At 32.8% G+C, this 25,906-nt stretch overlaps 1 protein-coding gene across 1 annotated transcript in view; it reads left to right on the forward strand.

The window, feature by feature from the left end:
* LOC143257118 (uncharacterized) overlaps positions 1–25,906 on the forward strand; it is a 57,169-nt gene that overhangs the window by 15,219 nt on the left and 16,044 nt on the right. Inside the window, exons 2-7 of the mRNA XM_076515371.1 lie at positions 5,331–5,929; positions 8,336–8,515; positions 13,328–13,417; positions 19,620–19,658; positions 21,664–21,797; positions 22,465–22,562. Of these exons, the coding sequence (XP_076371486.1) occupies positions 5,336–5,929; positions 8,336–8,515; positions 13,328–13,417; positions 19,620–19,658; positions 21,664–21,797; positions 22,465–22,562 (1,135 nt within the window). The 5' untranslated portion in view covers positions 5,331–5,335. The remainder of the gene's footprint in view (positions 1–5,330; positions 5,930–8,335; positions 8,516–13,327; positions 13,418–19,619; positions 19,659–21,663; positions 21,798–22,464; positions 22,563–25,906) is intronic.

Consider the following 25,906-nt stretch of genomic DNA (forward strand, 5'->3'; position numbering starts at 1 on the left):
CACAAGGTGGTGTCTGTGTAATACGCAGTGAATAGTACGCACATCGGAAACCTTTTCCTTAAGAAAGGTAGCAAATCCTCTGTAACAGCCACCCATTGAAGGTGCCCCATCTGTGACAACCGCAATTATATTGCTGAGTGGAATATTGTGCTTGTTTAATTATTCCTCCAAGCACTGAAACATCGTCACCCCTTTTGCATCACCTTTAAGATACCTTGCGAACAAAAACTCGTCAATAATTGGTTTTCGAATTTGACTAAGATACCTCGCATAAGCCTTGAGAATGTTTGAACTACCAAAAGTTGATTCATCAAGTTGGATGGAAAACTTACAATGAATAAGTTCAGATGCCAGTTTTTTCCATATCTTCAGCCATCTCATCAACACGTCTTTGAACTGTATTTGCACTTAAAGGCAAGCATTTTAAAACAGGACCTGTCTTTTTTTTCATAAGTTTCAATCACTTTAACTGATGGTATTATGATATCCTCTGCTATAGTATACGGTTTTCCTTTCTTTGCTATATTGAGAGAAATACTACATGGTGTCTTTAACCCTCCTTCATTATCAACCTGAGCAGGTGCTTTCATAAATGACATTATATTTAGTCGATTTTTATATTTTTCTTTCAACGTTCTAAAAAATAAAGATCTTTATTTTTCTTATATGGATGAATTTTTGAAGGTTGTCTTTCATCTTTGCAGTTTTATAGAATCATTACTAAAAACCTCTTCGCAAAGGAGGCACATAGGCTTTGTAAGCCTACATTTGTAAGCGAAAGTATGAATCCAAGTTTCAAGTAATCTAGTGAATATTGTCACTTCTTTTTTAGGATCTGCGGCTGCCATTACAGTTAATGGTGTCGTGGCTAAAGTTATATAAATGAACTTTATCAACAGGCTACAAGAATCACAGATCAGTGTTTTAACGTTTTAAATTCATTGGTAATCATCAGGAATGTAAGCCATAATGAACCTAAAACATATTGAAGAATACGTCACGCTCACAATGCTTCCTGATTGGCTCAGTTACAACCGTCAGTTGGATGGATGGAGGGTAAACGATTCGTGCATTTTTGTACAATTAATTTACAGCTGGCATTTTTATTTCTTTGATTATACGACTCTTGATTTCTGCACAATATATTATGTCGGTTTACCCAACAATATTTGATAATTCGTGCAATGATGCGTCTGTATTAACAATTTCTAACCGACGTCCGAGTGGCCCCTAGAAATGTCTCATTGACCATTTTGGGGGGACCCCTAATCTAGCCTGTCCTATTTCATGGAATGACGAAATTTAACACAAAAATGCGCATCCAGCCCTAATCGCTCAAATATTTCTCAAGCCTTCCTTTAAATCCCGTAAATTAATTAAATCGCGTCTAGTAAAACAAACCAATCGCGCACACCACTTTGTACCAACTCTTGACTTTTACTCCCTTAGTTTCTCCTATATCGAAGAAAGGAAACGAAAAATTGAACACATATTCACAGAACGCAAAAGCACCACGTATTTTTGAACACTGTAAGTCAAATAAATTTAACCATACTAAGTAGGGAAACAAATGCAAACAAAACGCAAAATTAAAGAAGTCCTACTTATACAATAACCCAAATCAAAACTGAACCAAAATAAAGGAACACCTTTATATCTATATGAATTAAATAATTAATTAAAAACCAAACTGCAACGCAAAATACAACCTCGTGGCCAGCAACTGTAAGTTTCAAACTGTCTTTTTACATTAACCTGAAGATGACCCTTACTTTATTGTAATAAAAGTTTTGATACCCATACCAGCTGTCTTTAGAATACATGTACTCCAGTTTATCTTTTCTAAATCGCGGACATCTAGTGCAGATAATGATCTTGTAGTTTTCTTTAAATCCAACAAATAAATGACTGAATTATCGATTTATAAACTTGTTTAACAACTGCAGAGTTAAACGCGAAAGACTGTCGAATCAATGGAAACTCTTAGGCCTAAGTTCTCATGCTAGATTGTTTTTTCACATTATTATTTATTAGTTCGTCATGAATTTTGCATAATAGTGTAAAAATAATTTTAATGGCTGTTACAGTTCGAAATAAGAGGTGTAATTAAAATAAAGCTGTTTTTACACATTTAATTTGAAATCTGTTTTGAATTTCGCGCAAAGCTATGCGAGGGCTATCTGCGCTAGCCGTCCCTAATTTAGCAATGTAAGACTAAAGGGAAGGCAGCTATTCATCAACACCCACCGCCAACTCTTGGGCTACTCTTTTACCAACGAATAGTGGGATTGATTGTAACATTATAACACACCCACGGCTGAAAGGGCGAGCATGTTGGTGTGACGGGGATTCCAAGCTGTACAGGACTAATTAAGATAAATCATAGAGATTCTAAGTCGTATGAAAAGTACGAAATATAATGTCTACCACTGAATATAAACAGATTTCTAATGGTTTAACTGCACAGCTGTCGTTTCAGGTTCAAATAATTCGGAGTATGTGATTTTTGGAGGCATAATTTAATATGCAATTAAATATTTTTTTCGAGAAACAATTTAAAAAGTTATTTGATTATTATTATTAAAGTACTGATATAACATAATGCAAGGTTTAATTTTCTACGGATGTGTTGGAAAATAGTGTAGAAATATGGCTTCGGTACACCCTAGTTGTTCTTGTATCCTCTGACTTCCCAAGTTCGGAAAAAAAGTCAACAACACACTGCCCACTTCTGCTAGGGTGATGTTTCAACTATACACCGATCATCGCTGTCTTTTGTATGTTTTGCTTTTCCATTAGTTTTCATTTTCAGCCAGATGGGGGGGAATATGTTTCTTAAGTTCGTCTAATTCACTAGCGTAAAATTTCGCGCTCCTTTTCTGTGGATTTTTTTGAATTCCAAATATTCTATTTATTTCTTTTACTTCTCCAAAACACAAAACGTTTAGAACGCCCAACTGTCGTATTAAAACACTCAATCACCGAAATGTCTTCTTATAACGTTTTTATCACACTACAGGACACTTGATTTTTACGACAGTTAATTATCATAAACTACGGTTCGTAGTGAAAATATCTACTTCTTGTGCCTCTAATATGAGATAAAATAGAGCTTATGACTGCGAATGTACTTAGAAAAACAAGAGCTCCTATTCGAGGATTAATGTTTTTAATATATATCGGTATTTTCAAATAGTGTAGTGGTTCACAAAGATAAGATTCTGGCGTCGTCTCATGACTGATACTGGAAGTAAATACAAAATTATATATCTTTACAAAAACATTCCAACAACGGAAAAATAATTCCTTTTATTTTCCTCCTTTCGTTTCGTACCCCACCACATCGATGAACCATCGCGTCTTTTTTATATCAACATACAAATCAGTACGTATTTTTAAACGTTTCTCTGTACTTTCATTCACTTGAGTTTAAGACCTCAATATATTATAAAAATAAAACGATTATACAAGAAAATAACTTGCAATTTAAATAAACTATCTACTTTGAGTTCAATTTCTACTAAAACTTATCTCTAAACATTATTTCAACCTGATGATTAAACTCTTAAGTTGTTAGTGTCAAATAGCAAGTGCTAGGGTGCTACCTCTTTAGGTTATTGTTTCAAAATCGACGGGAAGAGAATTACAATGAAAATATTATCACATTGATGCCGAACTGCATGATCCTGGTATTAGACCTGATGATCTGCATTTTCTGTGGGAAGGGGAAAATGTAGTAGTTTTTCTTGATGACAAGAAACCCACTTGAAATAAAAATGTGTCTCGGGACGACTGGTATGGGTATTAACACTTTTATTGATAAGGAGAGAACAACGTTTCGACCTTCCCAGGTGTCATATTCAGGTTAAAATATTGTTTTCTCCTTATCAATAAAACTGTTAATACGCATACCAGCCGTTCTGAGATACAATGTAGTAGTTTGAGTTGTGTTTTACTAGCGAGTGCTAGCCATTCTCTTGGTTGATAGAAGGTTCACATCCGATGCGAGGAGACGTACTGTAAAAATAATTACCACAAATTTACATGCAAGAAACAAACTTAATTTTGGGAGTAAAATGCAGCATGCAGTAGTAAACAATTTAGGAAATATTGTAGAATTCATTAGACATTGCTGGAGAAGGAGTGAATTCCTTTATACTTGACCATACTACTTGGAAAGAATATAATAACATACACATATAACTGCGGCAGCGGAGATCTAAGCAGACTAAACAGGACAGCATTTTATATATAAAAATGTAAGAAAGGTGGAAGAAACCGTTTGATATTCCTATATGATCATCCGAATGATTTTCGTTGTATAAATGGTTCGTTCGTGTGAAATATGCGTGGAAAAATTCCCTACAAAACACTTCCAAAACATACTTTATTTAGAATAAATTTAACATTTTATTTTTACTCTCGCAAAATAAATTGTATTTTCTTGCTCTGATTTTTAATCGCAGTATTTTACACGTTTCTGTAAATAATGTCGACTTTTGATAATATGATATTGTGAGGATTTCGTCACATTTTTTCAGTCTATAACATGTCCATAACCCTAAATAAATAATCAGCATCACTAAATATATAATTAATTTGTTTTAGTTCTGTAAATATTACAAGTACGAAATAACGATTTGACAACAGTTTTTAATATAAAGATACGAGTAATTTGTTAAGTTGAGTTTTTATAATAAGACTTAGCTAATTCTGTTCTAAAATTATTATTCGTTAACTAGAAAAAGTCTACTATTATTATTATCATTATACTTGCAAGTAAAACGTATGAAAAAATGTAAGGTGTACAATGTGTAAAACGATAAACTGTATACGTAGATGTCGTTATATAAGCCTGAAATTAAAGACTTATTTCACGTTTTCATGGTTATCAAGAATAACTACGATTGGAGTTTCTACAAAAGTTGTATATGTGGGCAATTTAGTAAACAATCATGAAAAATTGAAATGTCACACACAAACTAGCAATTAAACTTCGAGTCTATCACTATCAATCGGTTCTAATATTTATGCAAACACAATACTGGCACATTTCTGACTCTAAAACTCATTGTAAACTAAATCTTTAAAAAATTATTTTCAATAAACTTTTGAGACAAAAAATAAGATATACAGCAAATCATATAATTCATCTTTACAACAACAACTAAATAGTGTATCCATTTTTGTAACAAAAAAAAACAAACTAGACGGATCGCAAAATTCATCTCTGTAAAAACAAATGTCGTTGCCATTTGTGTAACAAAGTTAAGGAACTTTAAAATGAGTTATTGTATCAAAAGTAAAAGTTCTTATTGTTTCCTTTCCAGCTACAATGCTAGGAATGGACTCGTTTATGGATATGGAAGACAATCCTCCCATCAGTACTTCAATTCCTTTGTCATCAGGTGTTGAAAATACTAAAGATATGATATTGGATTTTGACCCTTTGAGTTTTAAAATTAATGAAACCACATCAAAATCGTCAGTTACGAAATCTGAATGTAGTCAAACATTCAGAGTTACCCAAGAAATTTCAAGTTTGGTTGATTTAGACATGTTTGATCCCCTGTCTCCAGAACCTGACCAGATATCACCAAAAGGGGTAAACAGAGAAGATTTGAATATTTCCAGCAAAAAGGACACAAAGTTTACATCCTCCTATGTAGATGAGCTGATTTGTCAGCAGGAATTTACGAGTTTTGATAATTCCATTCCTTCAAATCTCTTGGAAGTTTCTGAAAGTTGCCAAGAAATCAAAGATGAAACACCAAAACACTTCTCTTCAAACACAATAGAAACTAATGTTTTCACAGATTTGGATAGTTCTGAGATAACCACAGTAGTTCAGGGGAATATTCAACAAACTCCTTCCAAAATGGGTTTGGGAGAAGAATTGGACTCCCAAAGAGAAACAGAACTTCCACATGTAAGTTGTAATGGAGACCAGAAAGTTTCTACTGTCCAAAGCTGCTGTAAACCAGGGGTATTACTGATTACTGGAAACATTTTAGGCTTTGATCCCAAAGAAGCAGCTGCTACATTACCTAAAATAATTAAGACAAACTTGTAATTTAATGTTAGTTTAATAAGCTAACTCTGACTTGTACTTTTTACATGCTTAAAGAATCAATAGGTCTTTACGTTGTACATTTATTCAAATATATATGCATGTTATACTGTTGGGATGCAATTACCTATATAAAAAAACAACAACAAAAAACAGTTCTTGGCTTATGCTTAGTGGTAATTGGTGTTATTCATAGTTTTGCTTCATAGGAATTCATTTATCCTTGGATATCCCATCAAAAAATATGTAAATTAGCTAGACTAACACTTTTATTTTTCCATAAAAAAACAAACAAGAAAACTAAATTTTAGAATAACACCAATTAATTGGCAAGAAACCAAAAGTTTTGTAACAGTATCTCCATAAATTATCCACAGTACTCTGAACATTGGTTATCTTTAACTTATTATTTGGATTTGAACAAATGAGTGAAGTACAAAATCAATGCTGAGATTAAACTATAATGTACTGTATAATGCTACCACCTGGTGACCAGAAAAAACTCCAACAAAAACATGCAAAAAAACTTTTTTGGCCAAAACTTTCAGAAGTTGATCACTTCTGTGCCAGTAACTGTTTCTAAAAGCAAACTGAGTAATGATTTATTTCATTTATTATTTTACATCCATAAGAATTTAAAGGAATTTTTTGTAACATTAACACTGCTGTGTCTTCCTTTTCTGTTTTTTTAAAGTTGTAAACAATGATACATATACCTCTACATGCCCTATCAGAAAGTCCTCCATTATAGTCTCTAATCAGTTTGACTATTTACTAGCTGCACTCGACAATTGTAACAGTATCTCGTTAGTGTGGACATAGCTTGGGTGAGTATTAAAATGGATTGTGTTTACCTATATAGTCAAGATATGAACTAGTTAAATTATTTGATTTTCCAACTTTTGTTTTATACCATAAGATTTATTTGAAAAATACTCTTCAGTGTTGGTACTCTATGGGCTAATATGTAATATATCAGTTTAATCTGTTGTTTCAGAAGAAAACATATTTATGAATAAATTTTATTGTCATTGTTTTGATAATGAATCTTTACTTTTAGCAAGGTAGTGACAGTAACACTAATGATATTGTTATCGTGGTGTCTCGTCCTGATTGTTATTCAGCTTTTGAGTAATATTTTGTCTGTTAAGTTAAAAAAAAAGTTTCTTCAGTTTGAAGCTCATCTTACGCTTACCTGGTAGCAATTTAGATTAAAACTTTATCCTGATGTGCAAAGTTTTGTGAAAGCTTGGTCAGAAGTGTACATTTATTACTCTAAAGAATTGATTAATAAACCAGTGAGCAATGAGATAGACAGGACAATTGTGACTGCCACCAGGTATGGGCTATCACAAGCCAGGACCACTGTGACTGCCACCAGGTATGGGCTATCACAAGCCAGGATCACCATGACTGCCACTAGGTATGGGTTGCACAAATTCTTGCTGCTAGCCATTATCCTTCACTATGTAACTATTTTATTGGTAATACAGCTAAGGCAGTCATTTGGCACATGTGAAGTAGGTAACATTTTAAAATAAAAAGTGGTCACTGTGGCCCATGGACTTCATTGACATGAATATTAAATTATTCTTCAAACAATGGAATTGATTTAACAACAAGATTTATGTCAGTTAAGCATATTACGGTCTGTATAGCCACATACAGTCATATTCTATCTAAATGTGCATCTTGCCAATAACCATGCAGTGGAGTTTTCACTGCAAAAAGCTTTCATGTCCAAAGCATGGTGAATTCTATAACCAATATAATGTAGAAGGACAACTGTTTTTTCATACGTGTTTCAACAAGCTGACCACAAAAATACATAGATGCTACATCAAGCAAGATGGTCAGTATGTATTCATATTTTAAATATGACAATATCTATAATCTGAGTGGATGAACATTTTGTGTTAGACAGAGCTATTACCTTCCAAAAATAGTCGGTGTTTGACATTACCTACAACATACCAAACAATGTAAGGATGTAGTTCTGATACATTGTTGTTCCATCAATATTTTATTACAGCTGTTGTTTTAATGTGACATAGTGGTTAGCATATCAAATATATTTTTAATATAATTTACTCAACCTACTGTAGTTGTTAATCTCTTGAAATAATTACCATAAATTCTATGATCATTGTTGTCTAGAATTTGTTTTGAAGTCTTTCTAGTTACTTTGGAAATTACATCTTTTAACATCTATTCATTCAGTGAGTTAATTCATTAGTTTAATTTGCAGTTTTTTTTTATTTTTAGTTTGTACTTGATCATATGGAGGTTCTTAGTGATCAGAACACAGAACAAAATGTTACTTTGCTCTCATCAGAGAACAACATGGAAATTGGAGATAGAGACTTGGAAGCTCAACACAGTGATGTGATGGAAGAAGCAGAATTAGCCAGGACTGAGACTGGTACTGCAAGTTCAGAAAGAGAGGTACTTGATTTATTTTCCATAACCACAAAAATGTCTGCAATGTGTGAGATAGATGATGGAAAATTTGAGGAATCTTGTACTTCACAAAAATGGATTTTGTAAACACATGAAGTCTCCATACTCTTATAGATCTTTCATATTGAAATTTAAAAGTACCCTTTAAATGCAGATTAAAAGTTTCCCTCACTCCTCCTCTTCATAAAGTTTTTACACCAAATTTCTTCTTGGTTGTTAGTTATTAGTTGCAGCATCTCCACTTTTACTTGTATAATAACTGTAAATTATATTAATTTTCTGGGGAGAATATTCCCAGTCCACCCTAGATGAGTTGTCTTTGGCAGCATAGGAACTCTTGTACTTCATATTTCTAATTGTAAAATCTGCATGTCTGACCAAGCACCCCCACTTTGGAACTCCTTCCCATGCAGCTGAAAGTAGTAATTAACATGGGACAAAACTTTACCACTGAGACAGATAAAAACTTTATAATTTGATGATACAACTGTGAAACATATTAAAGTTGTTACTTTCTGTTGATAAGTAATTTTGTGCAAAGCAAACTTTTTCAATATTTGAAAAGCCACTAATATCATAACTTTGTATAAACACACTAATATCATAATTTAATATTTGTTAACACTAGATTTCAGAGACTAGATGTTAGTGTTACTGTGCTTGACTCTCGTGTGAAAATATTGCATTAAAATACCAGTTAAATCATGATTTTAATTATAGATTATAGATTAAATCAAGGATTTTAGTTATTGGTTAGCATTCAAATTAAAAGATGACATGTTCCATAAAAACCAAGCCACATCAGCTTCTCATTTCAGTTAAACACCATCTATGAAATCAATTGCAAACTACAATTCTGAATAAAACTAAAAAATATTTCACAAACAATACGAGGGCTGTTCAAAAAATACGCGGACTGTTTGAATTGCGTGGCTCCATTTGGTTCCAGGGGAATCTGCTTGGTGTCGCTAGGTTTGCTCAGATCAGCTGATTACGACGCCATTTCTCGATTGCAGATATCTTCATTTGTGTATTAGCTACGCGGTTTTAAGTGAAGTGCGATTTTTTCGTTTGGCAAATTTCAGAATGAATGACCTGAAGGAGCAACGACTTGCTGTGAAATTTTGTGTTAAACTTGGTAAATCTGCGACTGAAACTTTTGCTATGCTTAACACGGCTTATGGTGATGTTGCTATGAAGCGTACGGCATGTTTCAAGTGGCATGAACGTTTTAAGGATGGTCGACAGTCCATTGAAGGTGATGAGCGTCCTGGACGTCCTTCCACGTCAACTGACGACCCACACGTCGACAAAATCAACACCCTGGTGCGGGCAAATTGGCGTCTGACTGTCAGGGAGCTTGCTGAAGAGTGTGGGATATCAGTTGGGTCTTGTTACGAGATTTTGACCAAAAAAATTGAAGATGCACCGCGTTGCTGCGAAATTCAGCCCTCAGAACTCGTGAGTTTTTGGCCAAACACTCGATCACTGTTCTTCCCCACCCCCACCCCCCTACTCACCTGACCTTGCTTCTTGTGATTTTTTCTTGTTCCCCAAACTCAAAAGACCCTTGAAAGAAGAAGATGTGAGACAATTCCCGAGATTAAGGCAAATGAGACGAAGGACCTGGAGGACATTACAAAAGTAGTGTACCATGACTGTTTCAACAAGTGGAAACACTGTTGGGATAAGTGTGTGTGTTGGGGAGGAGAGTACTTTGAAGGGGTTCCAGACCTGTAACTTCTAAATAAAGTACATTTTGTTTTATGACATCAGTCCGCGTATTTTTTGAACAGACCTCGTACTTCTGTTAGCCAGAAGAAAAATAAGTGGACAGATGACAGACAAAAACGTTTAGCAGAAATTAGGATAACTAAGGCAGAGGGGAAATAACTGACATAATTAGATAAAGCTGCTGAAGAAATAAATTTAAAAAACACATTGATGTTGAAAGACATGCAAAAGGATTTTGCCCTCCTCTTCTCCTTCTATATTGAATGGGTGTGAGTTAGTTGCTTGTAAACATGGAAATTTCAAAATTATTATGTTTAGCTTGTTTCTGTGCAGTTTTGGTGTAAACACACTTGGTATAAATAACTGATGAAATTGTTCTTTAGAAGACTATCATCTTTGCCCACAGTAATGTTGCCACAATTTAACACTGTGTAGAAATAGGACATTTACAGCAATGTTCTTTGCTAGCCAAGTTGATGACATCTATAGGTTTTACAGCCTATCTCTGTGGTACAAGAATAATCAGTAGCATAGTAATTGTTATAACTTTTTGTACATCTTAGGCACACTAGATTTACATCTACTCCTGTTTGTTTTGAGAAGTTAGATGATAAATGAAAAGACATGTTGTGAGTATGGGGGTCTAAAAAGGGGAGAGGTAATTGCTCTTTAGTTTATTACTTTTACGTTTCTCTTTTTATAGCTTTATCATTTTTAATCTCCTCTCCACCCCTGTAACATAGCATGCAGAGTCTGCTCATACTTGTTTTCTGAGTAACTGATTCATCCTGATGAATAAGTTATTTTGAATCAGATGAATCAGAATTACTCACTGTCCAGTGTTAAGTATAAACAGTTTTTTATATTGCATTTGATAAAAACTGCACTTTCACATCATAAGTCCAGTCTCTTTGTGAGAAGGTGCAAGTGTCAGAATTCACTTATTTAACACTCCTACGAAAAGTGGGGCCTAATAGGCCCCAGAGCAACTTGAAAGGTTATTAATATTAGGCTAATAATTTTGTATTTAAATGAAATTGCCATTTAAATCCATTAATGAATGGATTAATGAGATTCCCACTGTCCCTATCTACTATCTAGCAAAACCACAGCCAGGGGAACGGGCTTGGAGAAATCAGGACTAGAAACGTCTTTTCGTAGGAGTGTTAAATAAATTCATATTGGCTCCATGACTTTCCTGCTTAGTTCTCCTGTCCTAAAGTGGACTTATCTAGGACATGCATGCAAATCAGTTTACCAGAGAACCACAAAACTGGGCTACTGTCCAGGCACTATCTTACTTTGTTAGTCAGCTGTATTGAAGTAATTCTTGTGATTGGTCGGTGTGAACTGCCAAACTGGAAGTGTTTCTACTATATCACAAGTTAATCTATGTAAAACATTTAAAATAAATCATCGAATATATGAATATTTGTGAAATATACAGAATTTCTATCTTTAAACACCTCTAAATTTTGTGTGCACACTCTAGACATCTAATATTTCTTCATTTACAGTATCTAAACATCATAAAATTTAAATTGAAGTAAAAGAGTACATGGTTTTAATCACATATTTTAAGTGTTATAAGAAAGGTTATTCAACAAAGGTGAAATGGGCAGAACATGGTAGATTGACAGATGTAGATAAACCTTCAAAGGCTAATCTACAAAGGATGACAAAGATTTCCATCTTTCACCTGCAGGTTGGCTTACAGGGGTTTACGTAGCATTCAGGAGGGTTGAAGTGATTGGTTCTTGTAATGTGGATGGAACTGGTGATGGTTTGACCAACAGTACTCACACATTACTAACTTCTAGGCCTAAGTAATGATTTTGTTAGCTCTGAATTCTATTTTATTAGTCTTGTACAGTCTTTGTTCTTTTATTCTTGAACCAATGTCATCCTAATTCTACAGTTTAGCTGTATTTACAAGTGCTCAGCATCTTATAAATACTAACCAGAGCCCAGAAGGTTGAATGAATATGAAATAGACTGGAAAAAATTAAACAATGAACTTGGATAAGCTGTGTAAAACCACAAAGATCAATGAATATTTCTACACCAGCATTATGAAACTACTGTTAAATAGATTATCAATCTTCCAAATCTGTTTGTGGCCACCACTAGCCAAAGCCATAACTTGTTCCACCACTTACATTACAGACCTATTAGCCAGTCGCATCTCATTGACTTCAGTTCTCCTGAATAGCACTTGAATCTCTGAGGGGAAGAAAACAACAAAGAAAACTAGTGAAAGCTGACCTGAAGACAAACTATTTTTGTAGATTAGTCTTCTATAATTATCTCTACAATTTTACCTATGTTAATTATAGATACTCTACCTACATCATCTATAAAAGGAAAGCTGTTTGATAATCCATAGATTTTAAGACTGTTATTTCAGACTGTGCATGTGATAGCTGAATTTATATATAAATTGATTGTTTTTATTTCTCAAGGAAATATTACAAAAGGGTTTTGCATATGCCAAAAGAGGGTGTGTGCGTGTGTGTAATCTGACCATTAGTCAAGATGTTATTGTATGACACCCTTCCACAAACTAAGTTTTACGGAAATCCTCTGTGCAAATTAGTCAGTTTAAATACGCTGCTTCTAAAAATTTCTTAACCTTGGATATTTTTTTTTCCTTTGGAAATTAAAATAATTTGATAAATAAGAAGGAAACTTAGTGTCTGTGTCAATTTCTATAAGTTTCTCTTTTTGGGCATTTTAAACATTTGTAATCACAAACATAAATTTTTTATGATTTTTGAAATCCCATATCCTAAAACTGTGGTATTGCTCGAATTAAGTACAAAATGTCTTAACTGGTTGATAGTGTACTTAAAATAAGTTATTCACAAAAAAATACTGCATTTGTTCTGGTATTACAGGTGCTTCATGTGCTTTGTTTTAATTTATCAAATAATGTATTATTCAAAATAGTTTTCAAACATTGTTTATCTGCATATGTATTATAATATCTATTAAAATATTTTATTAGAAGTTTATAAATGTCATGATCAATTTTGTTTAATATTCAGACTTTTTGAGTTTCAGAAAACCACAGACAACACTGAAGTTGAAGAAAGTGCTGTTGAGTCAGAAACTACAGAAAAGGTGGAAAGTAGTGTTAACTTGGAGAGTTTGGTCAGTGATATATTTAATTCTATCTTAAGGGAGATAGCTGGTTTGTGCTGTTTAGTGCAGGTTACATTCTGTTAGGACTTGTTACAAAATACAACAACAGAGTTGTACTTAGTAAGCTGCTTCTCTATAGCCAGAGGTGCATCAAAACTTCCACATAGATTACTTTCAGATCTAAACTGTAGTACAAATAATGACAATTGGAAAATTGAGAAAGAACAGATGTTATTTGTTGAATATTAGTTCATTTTCTCAGAACCTATTTTTTGTCTTCTAGACTTGATTATAGTATTCACATACATTACATTGCTCCTGAATTATCAAGCATTGTTGCATTGTAAGGCTTGTCCACCAGTATTAACATCTTAAAATTCAAATGGGTATATTGGTTAATAGATAATGACTGATAATTCCAAAACATCCTTAGTTTGCATTTTTAAATATTAATAGAAGGAATTTGTGTCAAATAGTTATCTCTGCTGCAGTAAATTTTTAAAAATCCAACTAGACCTAGGTAGTATATTTCTGAAAGTAGGTGGTTAGTTGAAAATGCCACAAAAAAAAAAAATCCCAGATGGTGTTTCATCTTAGTTTTTTGGTTCTATTATACAGTAATTAATACACTATATAATCAACTTACAGTGAAAATAGAATAGAGGGGAGGTAATAAAGAGCATGGCTCTATATTTAGAAATATTAATGTCTTAAGGTATGCAATCGATTGAAATGTCATAAAAATAACATTTTTCTCCTAGAAAATATTTTTTTCTGTTGTCATTTACACAAGAAAAAAACTAGACCATGGAGAGTGATTTGATATAACAGTTTGAACCAGGACATAATGAAGTAGTAAGGACACACTACAGAAATTGGAGCATGTTCTAAGTGACTGTAGCCTTCATGCAATTGTTTATTGTGAAAGAATAGGTTTTGATAAAATCTTGTATATGATATTTCTTTCCTTTGCACTATTATTTACATCAAAATATTTTTCTCGCTTACTGTTAAAGGCACAATATTATAAATGCTATACAAGTTTTTAAATAGTGCACCTTAATTTAAGAACCCAATAAAACTGTCTCTCATAATGAATCAGTTTAAAATATATGGATTCATTTCTTTACTTTAACATACAATTTGTGCTTCTGTATAAATGTTTCATCTTAACTATCCTGTATATTTCAAACACAACTTTTAAAATGGTTTTGAAATTTTGTAATACTCAAAATTTTCAGACTTAAAATTTGCCAATGCAGCAAAATGAAGTAAATGATAAATAACAAATGGGCATCTACCAGCCATTAATATTTTCTTCTGTGTTAATAGTTTTTTTGCTTGATTTATACAAAAATCACAAGATACTAAGTTGTTTCATTTGGTTAAATTTGGCTGTTTTGGTTTTGATTGACTGATAGGGTTGTATGCTTTAGGTTTGTGCCTCATGAGTTAACACTGAATATAATTTATAAAGTGAATGATATTGTGTTTAAGTCCATTTGTGTCCAATGAACTCTGGAAGCTTCTCTTTCTCCAACCTGAGGCCTAAATCTCTGACATCAATGTAAAGTATCTTGTAAATGTTTTGCTCGTACTGATTTTAATTAAGTCATGTCGTTTATACAAGTTTTATTTCCTACAGACACTCTTTTATTCTAGACCTTTTTTTTAACTGTTACTTTTATTTGTCATTTTCTGAATATTGCCCTTCTCTGTTATTCTTAAATTTGTTTAATTTGACTCTTTCAGTAAGTACTGAATACTTGGTGAAATTTGTTACCATTCTGGTTTGTTCTGTTACCATCCCGTGAATTATCTCTTTCAGTAAGTGGTGAACACTTGGTGAAATATGTTACCATTCTGGTTTGTTTTGTAATTATGCTCAAGAAAGATCTTCACAAGTTGTTTCCATTGCACGTCCATTCAAACATCACTTGGTAACATGTTTAAAGAAGGATCTCCACAAATTGTTTCATTACACGCCCCATCAAACATCATATACCTCAAGCAGTTGAATAGAAATGCTTATTCATGCTATTCTGTATGGAGACACAATGTTCAAATTGCCAAATACAGTACCTATGGATTTGTAATAGTGCTGTTGAAATAGATACTAGGGAAATGTCATTCTTATACCCTAAATTAATTATGGAAAGCAAACTGGAGGTAATTATTGTGCTTTCAAAACTTTGTACATCTTGACATTGATCCTGCAGCCTAATTTCTACTTAAATAGACCATCACAAGGACTTCAGTCTTCACATAATGCATGGTTGAATGTGTTGACATGCGATGAGAGTTCCAAATTGTATTAATGTAAGTTAATCACTCACCATAATAATACTTGCAATTTTTGAGTTTCACTGTGTCGTTGGTTTTTGTGCTAGCTACAAACTTGTAGAATTTCTAGAAAGAAGTGCTCCACAGTTCATTTCTGGTCTTGTAACCTGGAAGTTTGTTGGTTTTGGAGAGCATAGGCTTTATTCCATGCAATCCTTATCACCTCTATCTAGATGGATTGTTTCTTATCTGTATGAATCTAGCCTGGGATTGACTGCACGTTTTTTTGTTTTTGTTTTTCACAAATTGATGTTTGATAGTAGATGCTTGTGGGTAGGAACAGTACTAAAAACTTGGTAATTTTATGTGTTTCTAGATTATTTTATAAAATTGTCTTGCAATCTTTGTGTCCTAACAGGAAATGATCACTAGTGACATTATATCCCTTGTGCTAGGTAGAGAATGATGTCTTAGGTGGAGTTAGTAAAAGTAAGATCTGTACACAAGTATTTGACATTCTTTTTGGTTTTATATAAGTTTTTAGAAGTACAAGCTTGGTGACTATATTGTGGTGAATGTTAACTTCTGATAGTAATTTTTTTTCCATTTACATGGCAGCTAAAATGTTTTTGTGGTAAAGTTCTATCACTATTTAAACACTTAGTTACAGAACAGGCAGGAACCTCAACTGTTGAGCATGATTTACTTTGTTTCAAGTACACACCAAATGTGTGTGTGGTTAATTTCAGATGAGTTGTGTGAGTGTTTTGTATCTTACAATGATGTTTGTCTACTGAAAGCTTCCAGTATACTAAAAATGAATGTTCCTGTCATCTCAGCTTCTAGGTCAACATATGGTATGAAGTTAAAGCCAGTAAGAGTGAACTCTTCAAATTCTGAGTGTTTGAACTAATAAAATTCAGAACTTCTCAAGGCAGTAGTTGTTCATCATAATCTCTGACTTTACAGTAACCTATTATAATGCAACACTGGTAGAGGATGTTGCATTTTCAAGCATTCATCGTTTACTACCTCATTGTTCAGGTCTTGGTTCCCCTTCTGTTGATCAGTGGAAGACTCACTTGGGTGCTGTTTTATTTTAACTGCTACTTGTTAAGAACTCCTAACAAGACAGTTGAGGTCATTCTTTAGGTAACCAATTTCTAGCCAGCAAAACGTAAATATCCTCCAACTTTATGCTTAACAACTCTGTATATCACTAGTAACTAGGCATTTCCATGTTGTTTCCACCTTCTAGTAACAAACAATGATAGTGTTCTCTTCACTCTATCTAGTATATGTGTGTCTTTGTGGCATAGCTTGAAGATTTAATCTGTGTTGACCATAAATTCCTCTACCTTAATTCACACAACTAGGTTCCAGTTTGTTTAGATACTAAGATTGACCTTTCCTATAGCTTATTCTCTCTCTCAGACCTAAAGCATTGTGTATGTTCCACAAACCAAATTCTTTTCAATGCTAACATTAGATCGATAATTTATAGTTAGTTTTGTACTTAAAATTCAACTGTCAATAACACTAGATCTATAACTAACATGTAATACTGTACTTATGCCTGTGACTGAACACATGGTAACTGAGTAACGAAATGAAACCTAAACTAACTCTTTACATGAAACTAAATTACAAAAACTTGAACTAAACTGACACGGTTTGTAACTCTGCAACAAATCAACAAATTGAAACTAAGTACATTACACGTAGTAGTTGTTAACTGTGTAGTGGAATTAATAAAACAGGACATGCTTAGGTAGAGATAGTTCATTTGTTAAATCTTAAATTATACGTTTGACGTTTATGAGCAATCTTATATTTAACTCTAATCAGCCACGTGTAAACAGTGGTAGAACAGAATATGTTGCTAGATTGCCTCTAATAGTCCTTTCATCTAAATGTATTGATTAATATTTTAGTTAAATGATACTTTAAATGTACATGTAAATAGTTTTCACATGTCTTTGATCTGGCAAAATTTGGTTTTTAGTAGTTCTCTTGAATTTGCAGCTTCTTTACAACAAAAGTTCCAAGTTGCTTTGAGACAAATAACATCAGAAAGTTATATTCAGAGATGTTGAACTTTAGTTTGGAAAACTTTTCACAGTTCTTTTTTGGAGATAATTTATAGTTCTATGTGTTATTTTTATTATTTCTAACAGTTATTTTAAATAGAAATAATACAAGAGTCTTGGCAGTTGTCAGGAAGACAATATGGTTATTTATATAGAGTGTATGAGAGTCAGTTGGTACAAAAAGAAAAAAGTTAACAAAAGAATATTTTTAAGTTAGCTACTCTACTTGTTAGTGACCATACTGATAGATGGGAGAGGTGTTAAGTACTCAAACTGAGACTGAACAAATTTCAGTAGATAATGTAATGCTCCTCAATATTTATTCACATTAGGACAGAGTAATGTTCTGTGATATCATAGTTTGTTTTTATTAACTTAAACCAAGCTTGGCATATATGTATGTTGAAGTGTTAGTTTGTTACTATATTTGCTGGTGTTTAAGATAAGTTTTACTCATAAAACGCCTGATTATACCTCTTGTCTTACATACAGGTTCAAAGGTAGTTTCAGTAAGAACTCCCTGGTTAATGGTGTATTTAATCATACAACTGCATTGTTCCTTTTACTTTTTTGAAAAAGTGGTTAACTTTGTACCTCATATTGGGTAACAATAACATAATTGTATCATTTTCATCAAACCTTCATAACTAAAAGTTATTTGTCATATGCTAGTTACACTAAAACCTTGCTATTATTATATGTAAACAATTTGTGTAACATACTCATTTTAAACATTTTTTATAGTAGGTAACAATATCTTAAAGTTTTGTATCTCTTAAAATAGAAATGTGAAAAACTTTATAAAGTTCTTTATTACATGTTTGTGACTTACGTTATGCTGCATTGAACTGTCTGTAGTATTTGTATAGCTTAACAAAATCATACTTATGATTGTATTGATTACCCCAGAATGCAGGTTAACACAGTTTTAAAAATAATGTCTAAACATTTATTTATAAAAGTGACATCTTAGACTTAATTGACAAGAGGCCATCCTGTACACTGAACGTCAGCAAAATACTTAATTTGTTCAAAAAAATCCAGAGTTGTCTTGTACATTGGATCATCATATACACTGTAAGATATGGTATTGAATTTTTAAACATCTACAAAACGAATATCAGAAAAAGTTGTACGTGTTTGTCATCAAATTTACAAGTGTTAATAGATACGTTATTACATGCCCATAATTCTAGAAAACCAGTTTGATTGAACAGCAAAAAGAAACTATAAAGACACAACAATATGAGGAAGTTACACAGTATATCAATCAAGAAAAAGTTACAGAAACTCTTACTTGGGTATTAAGATGAGAGTTAGGATGATTCTTAATTGGTCATTTTAAAATATTTTTCTCCTTTTCTGTTAATAACTACAAATTGTATATATATAACTTTTGTTTCTTTATTAAAGGTATGTTTATTACACTAATTATCTAAATGTTTTATAGTCTACTCTTGCTATTTGCGACAACTGATACTTACTCTGAAATGTCCTATTCATTAGATAACAGTTTATATGTATAATTGTTTTTTACTAGTATATTTTGTGTTACACAACATTAAAACGTTTGACATTTGTGCATTTTAAATATAATGGAAAACCTCTGCTAACTACAGATTACACTAATGTACAACAAAAGATTTATCTCAGCTTTGTGACTCAACAGTAAACTTGAGGGTTTGCCATGCTTAAATTTGGGGTCCAATCCTAATTTGGGCCTATCACATATAGCCCACTATGCAGTTCTATACAAAACGACAAAAAAAATTACTATAAATTCTTTCTTACTTTCTTTTCATGTTTTTTTGTTTTTTTTTTCTGTTTTTATTGAACAGGAATCACAACCTGTTCCAGAAAATCTGGAAGTCTTTGAAGTAAGGTTTGCTTATTTTCTTTGACCTTTAACTAGAGATTAATAATATAATGTTACTGCACTGAAACAATATCTAAATGTCAATAATAGTAAAACAATACAAGTTAAATGATAGCTTATGTTTAAGTTTGTTTTTCTTAATCTTCCAAAACCAGTGTTAAGTACTGCTTATATTTTCAGAATGCATGTTTGGACATAAAACCATGTCTTGACATGTATGAAATGAATTGAGTTCCCAAATATAGTGATATAACTACTTTGGTTTTAGAACCAAGTAAGCACAATACAACTTTACGACCATGCAATGTAATGACAGAATATTTAGTCATTTTTAGTAGATTCTCTTAAACTTTTATATTTCACTTTTGTTTATTATATACTTCATTTTGGTGTTCTTAACTATGAAAAATTCATCTATATTGTTTATTACTTGCTTCATGAGGTTTGGAATGTATCATTCTCATGTAGCTTCTTTCTTCTTAAGAGATGTCCTCAATCATGCACATAACTTGACATACATGGAGTTTAACCTATGTTTGATGAGTCTGTCATTTTTAGAGACTTCTCAGATATTTACTAGCATGACATTTTCATACTTCATGCTATGTCCATTGTGCCTCTAGCAAGTAAAAGAAGCTAATGTTTGACCTACAATAGAAGTTGATCTTGTCCAGCTCTGTATCTTCATATGACAGGTTCGTAGTGGTTTCTAAATCACATTTACCTCAAGTTCTGTAGAATATAGTTAAAGATACTGTTAGTTTCTTGACCTCTGCTGGTACTCAGTTTATTGTTCAAGTTCTGTAGAATGTTGTTAAAGATACTGTTAGTTTCCTGACCTCTGCTGGTACTCAGTTTATTGATCAAGTTCTGTAGAATGTTGTTAAAAGATACTGTTAGTTTCTTGTCCTCTGTTGGTACTCAGTTTATTAATCTTCAAGTTCTGTAGAATGTTGTTAAAAGATACTGTTAGTTTCTTGTCCTCTGTTGGTACTCAGTTTATTGATCAAGTTCTGTAGAATGTTGTTAAAAGATACTGTTAGTTTCTTGTCCTCTGTTGGTACTCAATTTATTGATCAAGTTCTGTAGAATGTTGTTAAAAGATACTGTTAGTTTCTTGTCCTCTGTTGGTACTCAGTTTATTAATCTTCAAGTTCTGTAGAATGTTGTTAAAAGATACTGTTAGTTTCTTGTCCTCTGTTGGTAATCAGTTTATTGATCAAGTTCTGTAGAATGTTGTTAAAAGATACTGTTAGTTTCTTGTCCTCTGTTGGTACTCAGTTTATTAATCTTCAAGTTCTGTAGAATGTTGTTAAAAGATACTGTTAGTTTCTTGTCCTCTGTTGGTAATCAGTTTATTGATCAAGTTCTGTAGAATGTTGTTAAAAGATACTGTTAGTTTCTTGTCCTCTGTTGGTACTCAGTTTATTAATCTTCAAGTTCTGTAGAATGTTGTTAAAAGATACTGTTAGTTTCTTGTCCTCTGTTGGTAATCAGTTTATTGATCAAGTTCTGTAGAATGTTGTTAAAGATACTGTTAGTTTCTTGACCTCTGCTGGTACTCAGTTTATTGATCTTCAAGTTCTGTAGAATGTTGTTAAAGATACTGTTAGTTTCTTGACCTCTGCTGGTACTCAGTTTATTGATCTTCAAGTTCCACAACCCTTGTAACCACATTTTTCTAAAGCCAATGTTGTTTCAATATATCTGAAACGCCTTCCTCCGGATAATTCTTGAGCACCAGTTTCTTTCACTTGCACTTAGTAAGGGTTTATGATGCTGTAAATTTCCCAAACTTTTATATATTAAAAAACAAACAAAGAAACCCTTAAGTTAAACCAGCTTTAATTCATTTAGTGACAATAACATTTTTTTTTCAAGACTGAAAATAGGAATTTGTGCATTAATTTTGAGATGAAATGTTTAATACAGTAGGAGTCTGTGATACATACTGTTACATGTAAACAGTTATTTGCTTTATATTAACACAAGTTATCATTGTGTAGAATCAGCTGGAGGAACAAGATACCTTGTGTAAAGGGTGTGGGAAATATGTTCACCTGACAGATAAAATTATAGCAGACAAAAGTGCTTTCCATAAGAGCTGCTTTAATTGCAAGGAATGTGGGAAATCACTCGAGTATGTATTTTTGTAGTTTTCTTTTAACTTTTGAATTGAAAATAAGACTTGGTGTGCACATTTTTTTAGACATAAATTTAACGTATTAATAAAACAGTATCATTTGCTTTACTTGCTGTTGCTGTTTGTAAACATTCACTGGAATTATACCTTATAATCATTTGGTGAATTTAACTGGTTGTAACTGGTCACCTGCTTGATAACCAATCATTGCAGGGATGGATTAAAGATGAATTGGGTCCCAAGAGGCAGCCTGATCATGGACCTCTTACTTGCACTGTTGTTCTGCATTGTATTTCATTATTATAATGTACTGGTGAGCTATAAGCCCATGCTAAGCATGAGCTCTTGGCACACAACCTCTAGCCCTATTGATATAATTCCAATTACAGGTTGCTACAAATTTGAATTTGAAAACACTGAAGTGTTAACCTTCCTTTCCCAACATAAGAACCAGCTGTAAGTGCTTATGATGCTGTAAATTTCTCAAACTTTTATATATTAAAAAAAAAAAACCCTTAAGTTAAACCAGCTTTAATTCATTTAGTAACAATAACATTTTTTTTTCAAGACTGAAAATAGGAATTTGTGCATTAATTTAATTTTTATACTACCTAAACCACAAGACATTTCATTTGTTTAGTGAAATTACTGTATGTTTTTTAAGCCCAGACATCTACTCATCACATGAGGGAGACATTTACTGCAAACTTCACCACAAACAGATTTTTCAGCCTAAATTGGATGGTGAAGAGATATTTGAAGGTGAGAAAGAATTGAATATGACTGTATGCACCTGAAAGTATTTTATTAGATACTGTTAGTCATAATACATTTTAATGGTTTTAGAGCAAGAGAAAACAGATCTTTGTTTGTTTGTAAGAATTGAAGTCAAATATGTACTTTTATGTAGTTATTTCCTGATATAATAGTAAGCAGTTACAATTATAATAATTCTATGGATACTAGTCTAATCTTCAAAAGTTTTTGAGAGAACTGTAATAATATTTTGCAATCTTAAGACATTAATAGATTACTTGTGGCTCGGCATGGCCAGGTGGTTAGGGCGCTTGACTCGTAATCTGAGGGTTGCAGGTTTGAATCCCTGTAAAACCAAAAGTGCTCACCCTTTCAGCCACAGGACCATTATAATGTTACAGTCAATCCAACTATTTGTTGGTAAAAAAAAGTAGCCCAACAGTTGGCAGAGGGTGGTGATGACTAGCTGTCTTCCCTCTCGTCTTGCACTGCTAAATTAGGGATGGCTAGTGCAGATTGTGCTTGTGTAGCTTTGAGTGAAATTTGAAATCAAACATTGCTTTTGTCATAGTTACTGTCAAAATGACAACTTATCATATGCCTATTAAATCTCTGGTCCAATCAATAAAATATGATCAAAACTGTCAGTTGATTTCTTTAAGCTGTTAAATATTTAACAGTTTTAATGTTGGCCATAGATTTGTTAATTTTCTGTATTTTACTCTAAATAATGAAGATGGAATCTGTAGAATTACAAAATATTTGTTTGTGTCCCTTTTTTAAAATAAGTGAACAATGTTGTTCAATACAAGTGTCATAATTCTTTTTATTACCAAACTCTGGTATGCTTTTGAACTTTCAAAAAATGTCACATTTTATACTTATAAAATGTGTAATAAATTCTGAGATTAAAACATGTCATAACCTATTTCATTTAACCCAGATTAGCATGTTGTCAGCACCTGTATACACTTCCACACGTAGCATTGCATGGTGTATCAACAATATGTGTAGTTATGCATTGTGTTGTATACTACTTTCACAGGATATAAGAATTAATAGTGATGAGTGAGATTCAGCTAATTTTGACATTCTTTAAAGTATATTAAAGTGAATAGAAATACAAAATAAAACATTGTCATTTCTATGCTTTAAAAACTGGAAGGCATAATAGATATTACAATGACAAGTACTATTTTATAATTTTTCATACAATTTGATATCTGAAGTTACTGTGTAAAATGTTACAACATGTTTAATGAAGACACATAAATTAAAATCTCTATCAATTACCAACAGTTATCAAACATTACACAACTACCTGACAGCAATGTTTACTTCGATTATTTACAAAGTTGAAAATTAGTTAATTGTAAATGGTTTTCCATTATTATGCTGGCTTCCAGTATTTAAACTATATAACTAAAATTGAAAATATATTTACAACACTGCATTGGTATGTTGAATAATAGATGAAGACTTGTCTTAATTCAGTTAAGATGTCTTGTCAAAGGGTGTTCTAAAGTAATTGAAGCAATTGACAGAAAGGAGACAAGTATTTTAAATTCATGATACAACTGTGGTAACCAACAGGGTAGCATAAGTGAATTATTCACTGATATTATTGTGATAAGAGTGGAGAAAAACAGCTTGTTTTGTCAACTAGTCAAAGTAACTGATCAGGCTGTGTGGACTTCTGACAAGAAAGGAGGATTATTTAGAGTTTTAGATAAAACTGACATCCTACAGTGTAAAGAATTATTGTACATATTTTGACTTGTTTTGAAGATACTAAAAAATAAAAATAAGTTTAAAATAAGTATACTATGTGCTGTCTACTTACAAAATTTATTGTCAACAAGTTGGAGACACCTACTGTAGAAGAATCCTTAGCCCATTTACATATTCATAAAATCCTGACATGTGTTGAGCCAGCCAGGATTATACACTGGTAAATGGTGATGAAGGAAAACTAGAACAAGTAGGCCTATATACGCACAATTGTAGTGATGGGAAGAATAGTGCAGAGATTACAATCGCTCTATGTAACCATGTCAACAGATTTTGATAAATTGGAAGAAAGAGGTGAATGTCTTCTTAAAAGACAGTGAATTATGAGAGTTTGTTAAACAAGAACTAGAGAAAGATGAATGATAACAGAAGAAAGGATGAAAGAATAAAAGGAAAGTGAAGAATATGAGAGAGGTGGAGAGACTGGAAATAGAGAAAAACAGTAAGAACATAGAGAGAGAGAGAGAAGAAAAACAGTAAGAACATAGAGAGAGAGAGAGAGAAGAAAACAGTAAGAACATGGAGAGAAAGGAGAAAAACAGTAAGAACATGGAGAGAAAGGAGAAAAACAGTAAGAACATGGAGAGAAAGGAGAAAAACCGGTAAGAACATGGAGAGAAATGAGAAAAACCAGTAAGAACATGGAGAGAAATGAGAAAAACCGGTAAGAACATGGAGAGAAATGAGAAAAACCGGTAAGAACATGGAGAGAAATGAGAAAAACCGGTAAGAACATGGAGAGAGATGAAAAAAACCGGTAAGTACATGGAGAGAGATGAGAAAAACCGGTAAGTACATGGAGAGAGATGAGAAAAACCGGTAAGTACATGGAGAGAGATGAGAAAAACCGGTAAGTACATGGAGAGAGATGAGAAAAACCGGTAAGTACATGGAGAGAAATGAGAAAAACCGGTAAGTACATGGAGAGAAATGAGAAAAACCGGTAAGTACATGGAGAGAAATGAGAAAAACCGGTAAGTACATGGAGAGAAATGAGAAAAACCGGTAAGTGCATGGAGAGAACAAGAATATAGTTTGAGAAAGAAGAAAAGAAGAGATAGGAAAAACTATAATTAGAGAGAATAAGAGGACACTTAACTGCAAAGCTCACCCAACAAAGATGAGGGGCCCAAAAATGAAAATTGGGTTAGGGCCAAGCTGCCCATATTTGATGAAGAGAAAGATGATAGATGTTTTTTGAAGAGAGATGAAGTTGCCCGAAACAGAATTAGGACAAAGGTGACAGGACAGTCTGTTTCAGTCCACTTCTCACAGGAATGGGCCTACAAGTATATGCATGCATGAGATTAGAAGATGATAAAGACTATGAGAAATTAAAAGTGGCTTTGCTGAAAAGATATGAACTTATTGAAGAAAGGTTTCATTGGAAGCTCAGAGAAGTCAAACTTGCACACTGGAGAAACTGTATTTCAGCTTGTTGCATGTCTACTGCAACAATTCACCATATGGACTGACGTGAACAAGTGTGACAATAGTATTGATGGACTAGCAGATCTACTAGTATGTGAACTAGTACATGGTCATGTGCTCAACTGACA

Source organism: Tachypleus tridentatus, chromosome 7 (genome assembly GCF_004210375.1).
Source record: "Tachypleus tridentatus isolate NWPU-2018 chromosome 7, ASM421037v1, whole genome shotgun sequence".
Taxonomy (NCBI): domain Eukaryota; kingdom Metazoa; phylum Arthropoda; class Merostomata; order Xiphosura; family Limulidae; genus Tachypleus; species Tachypleus tridentatus.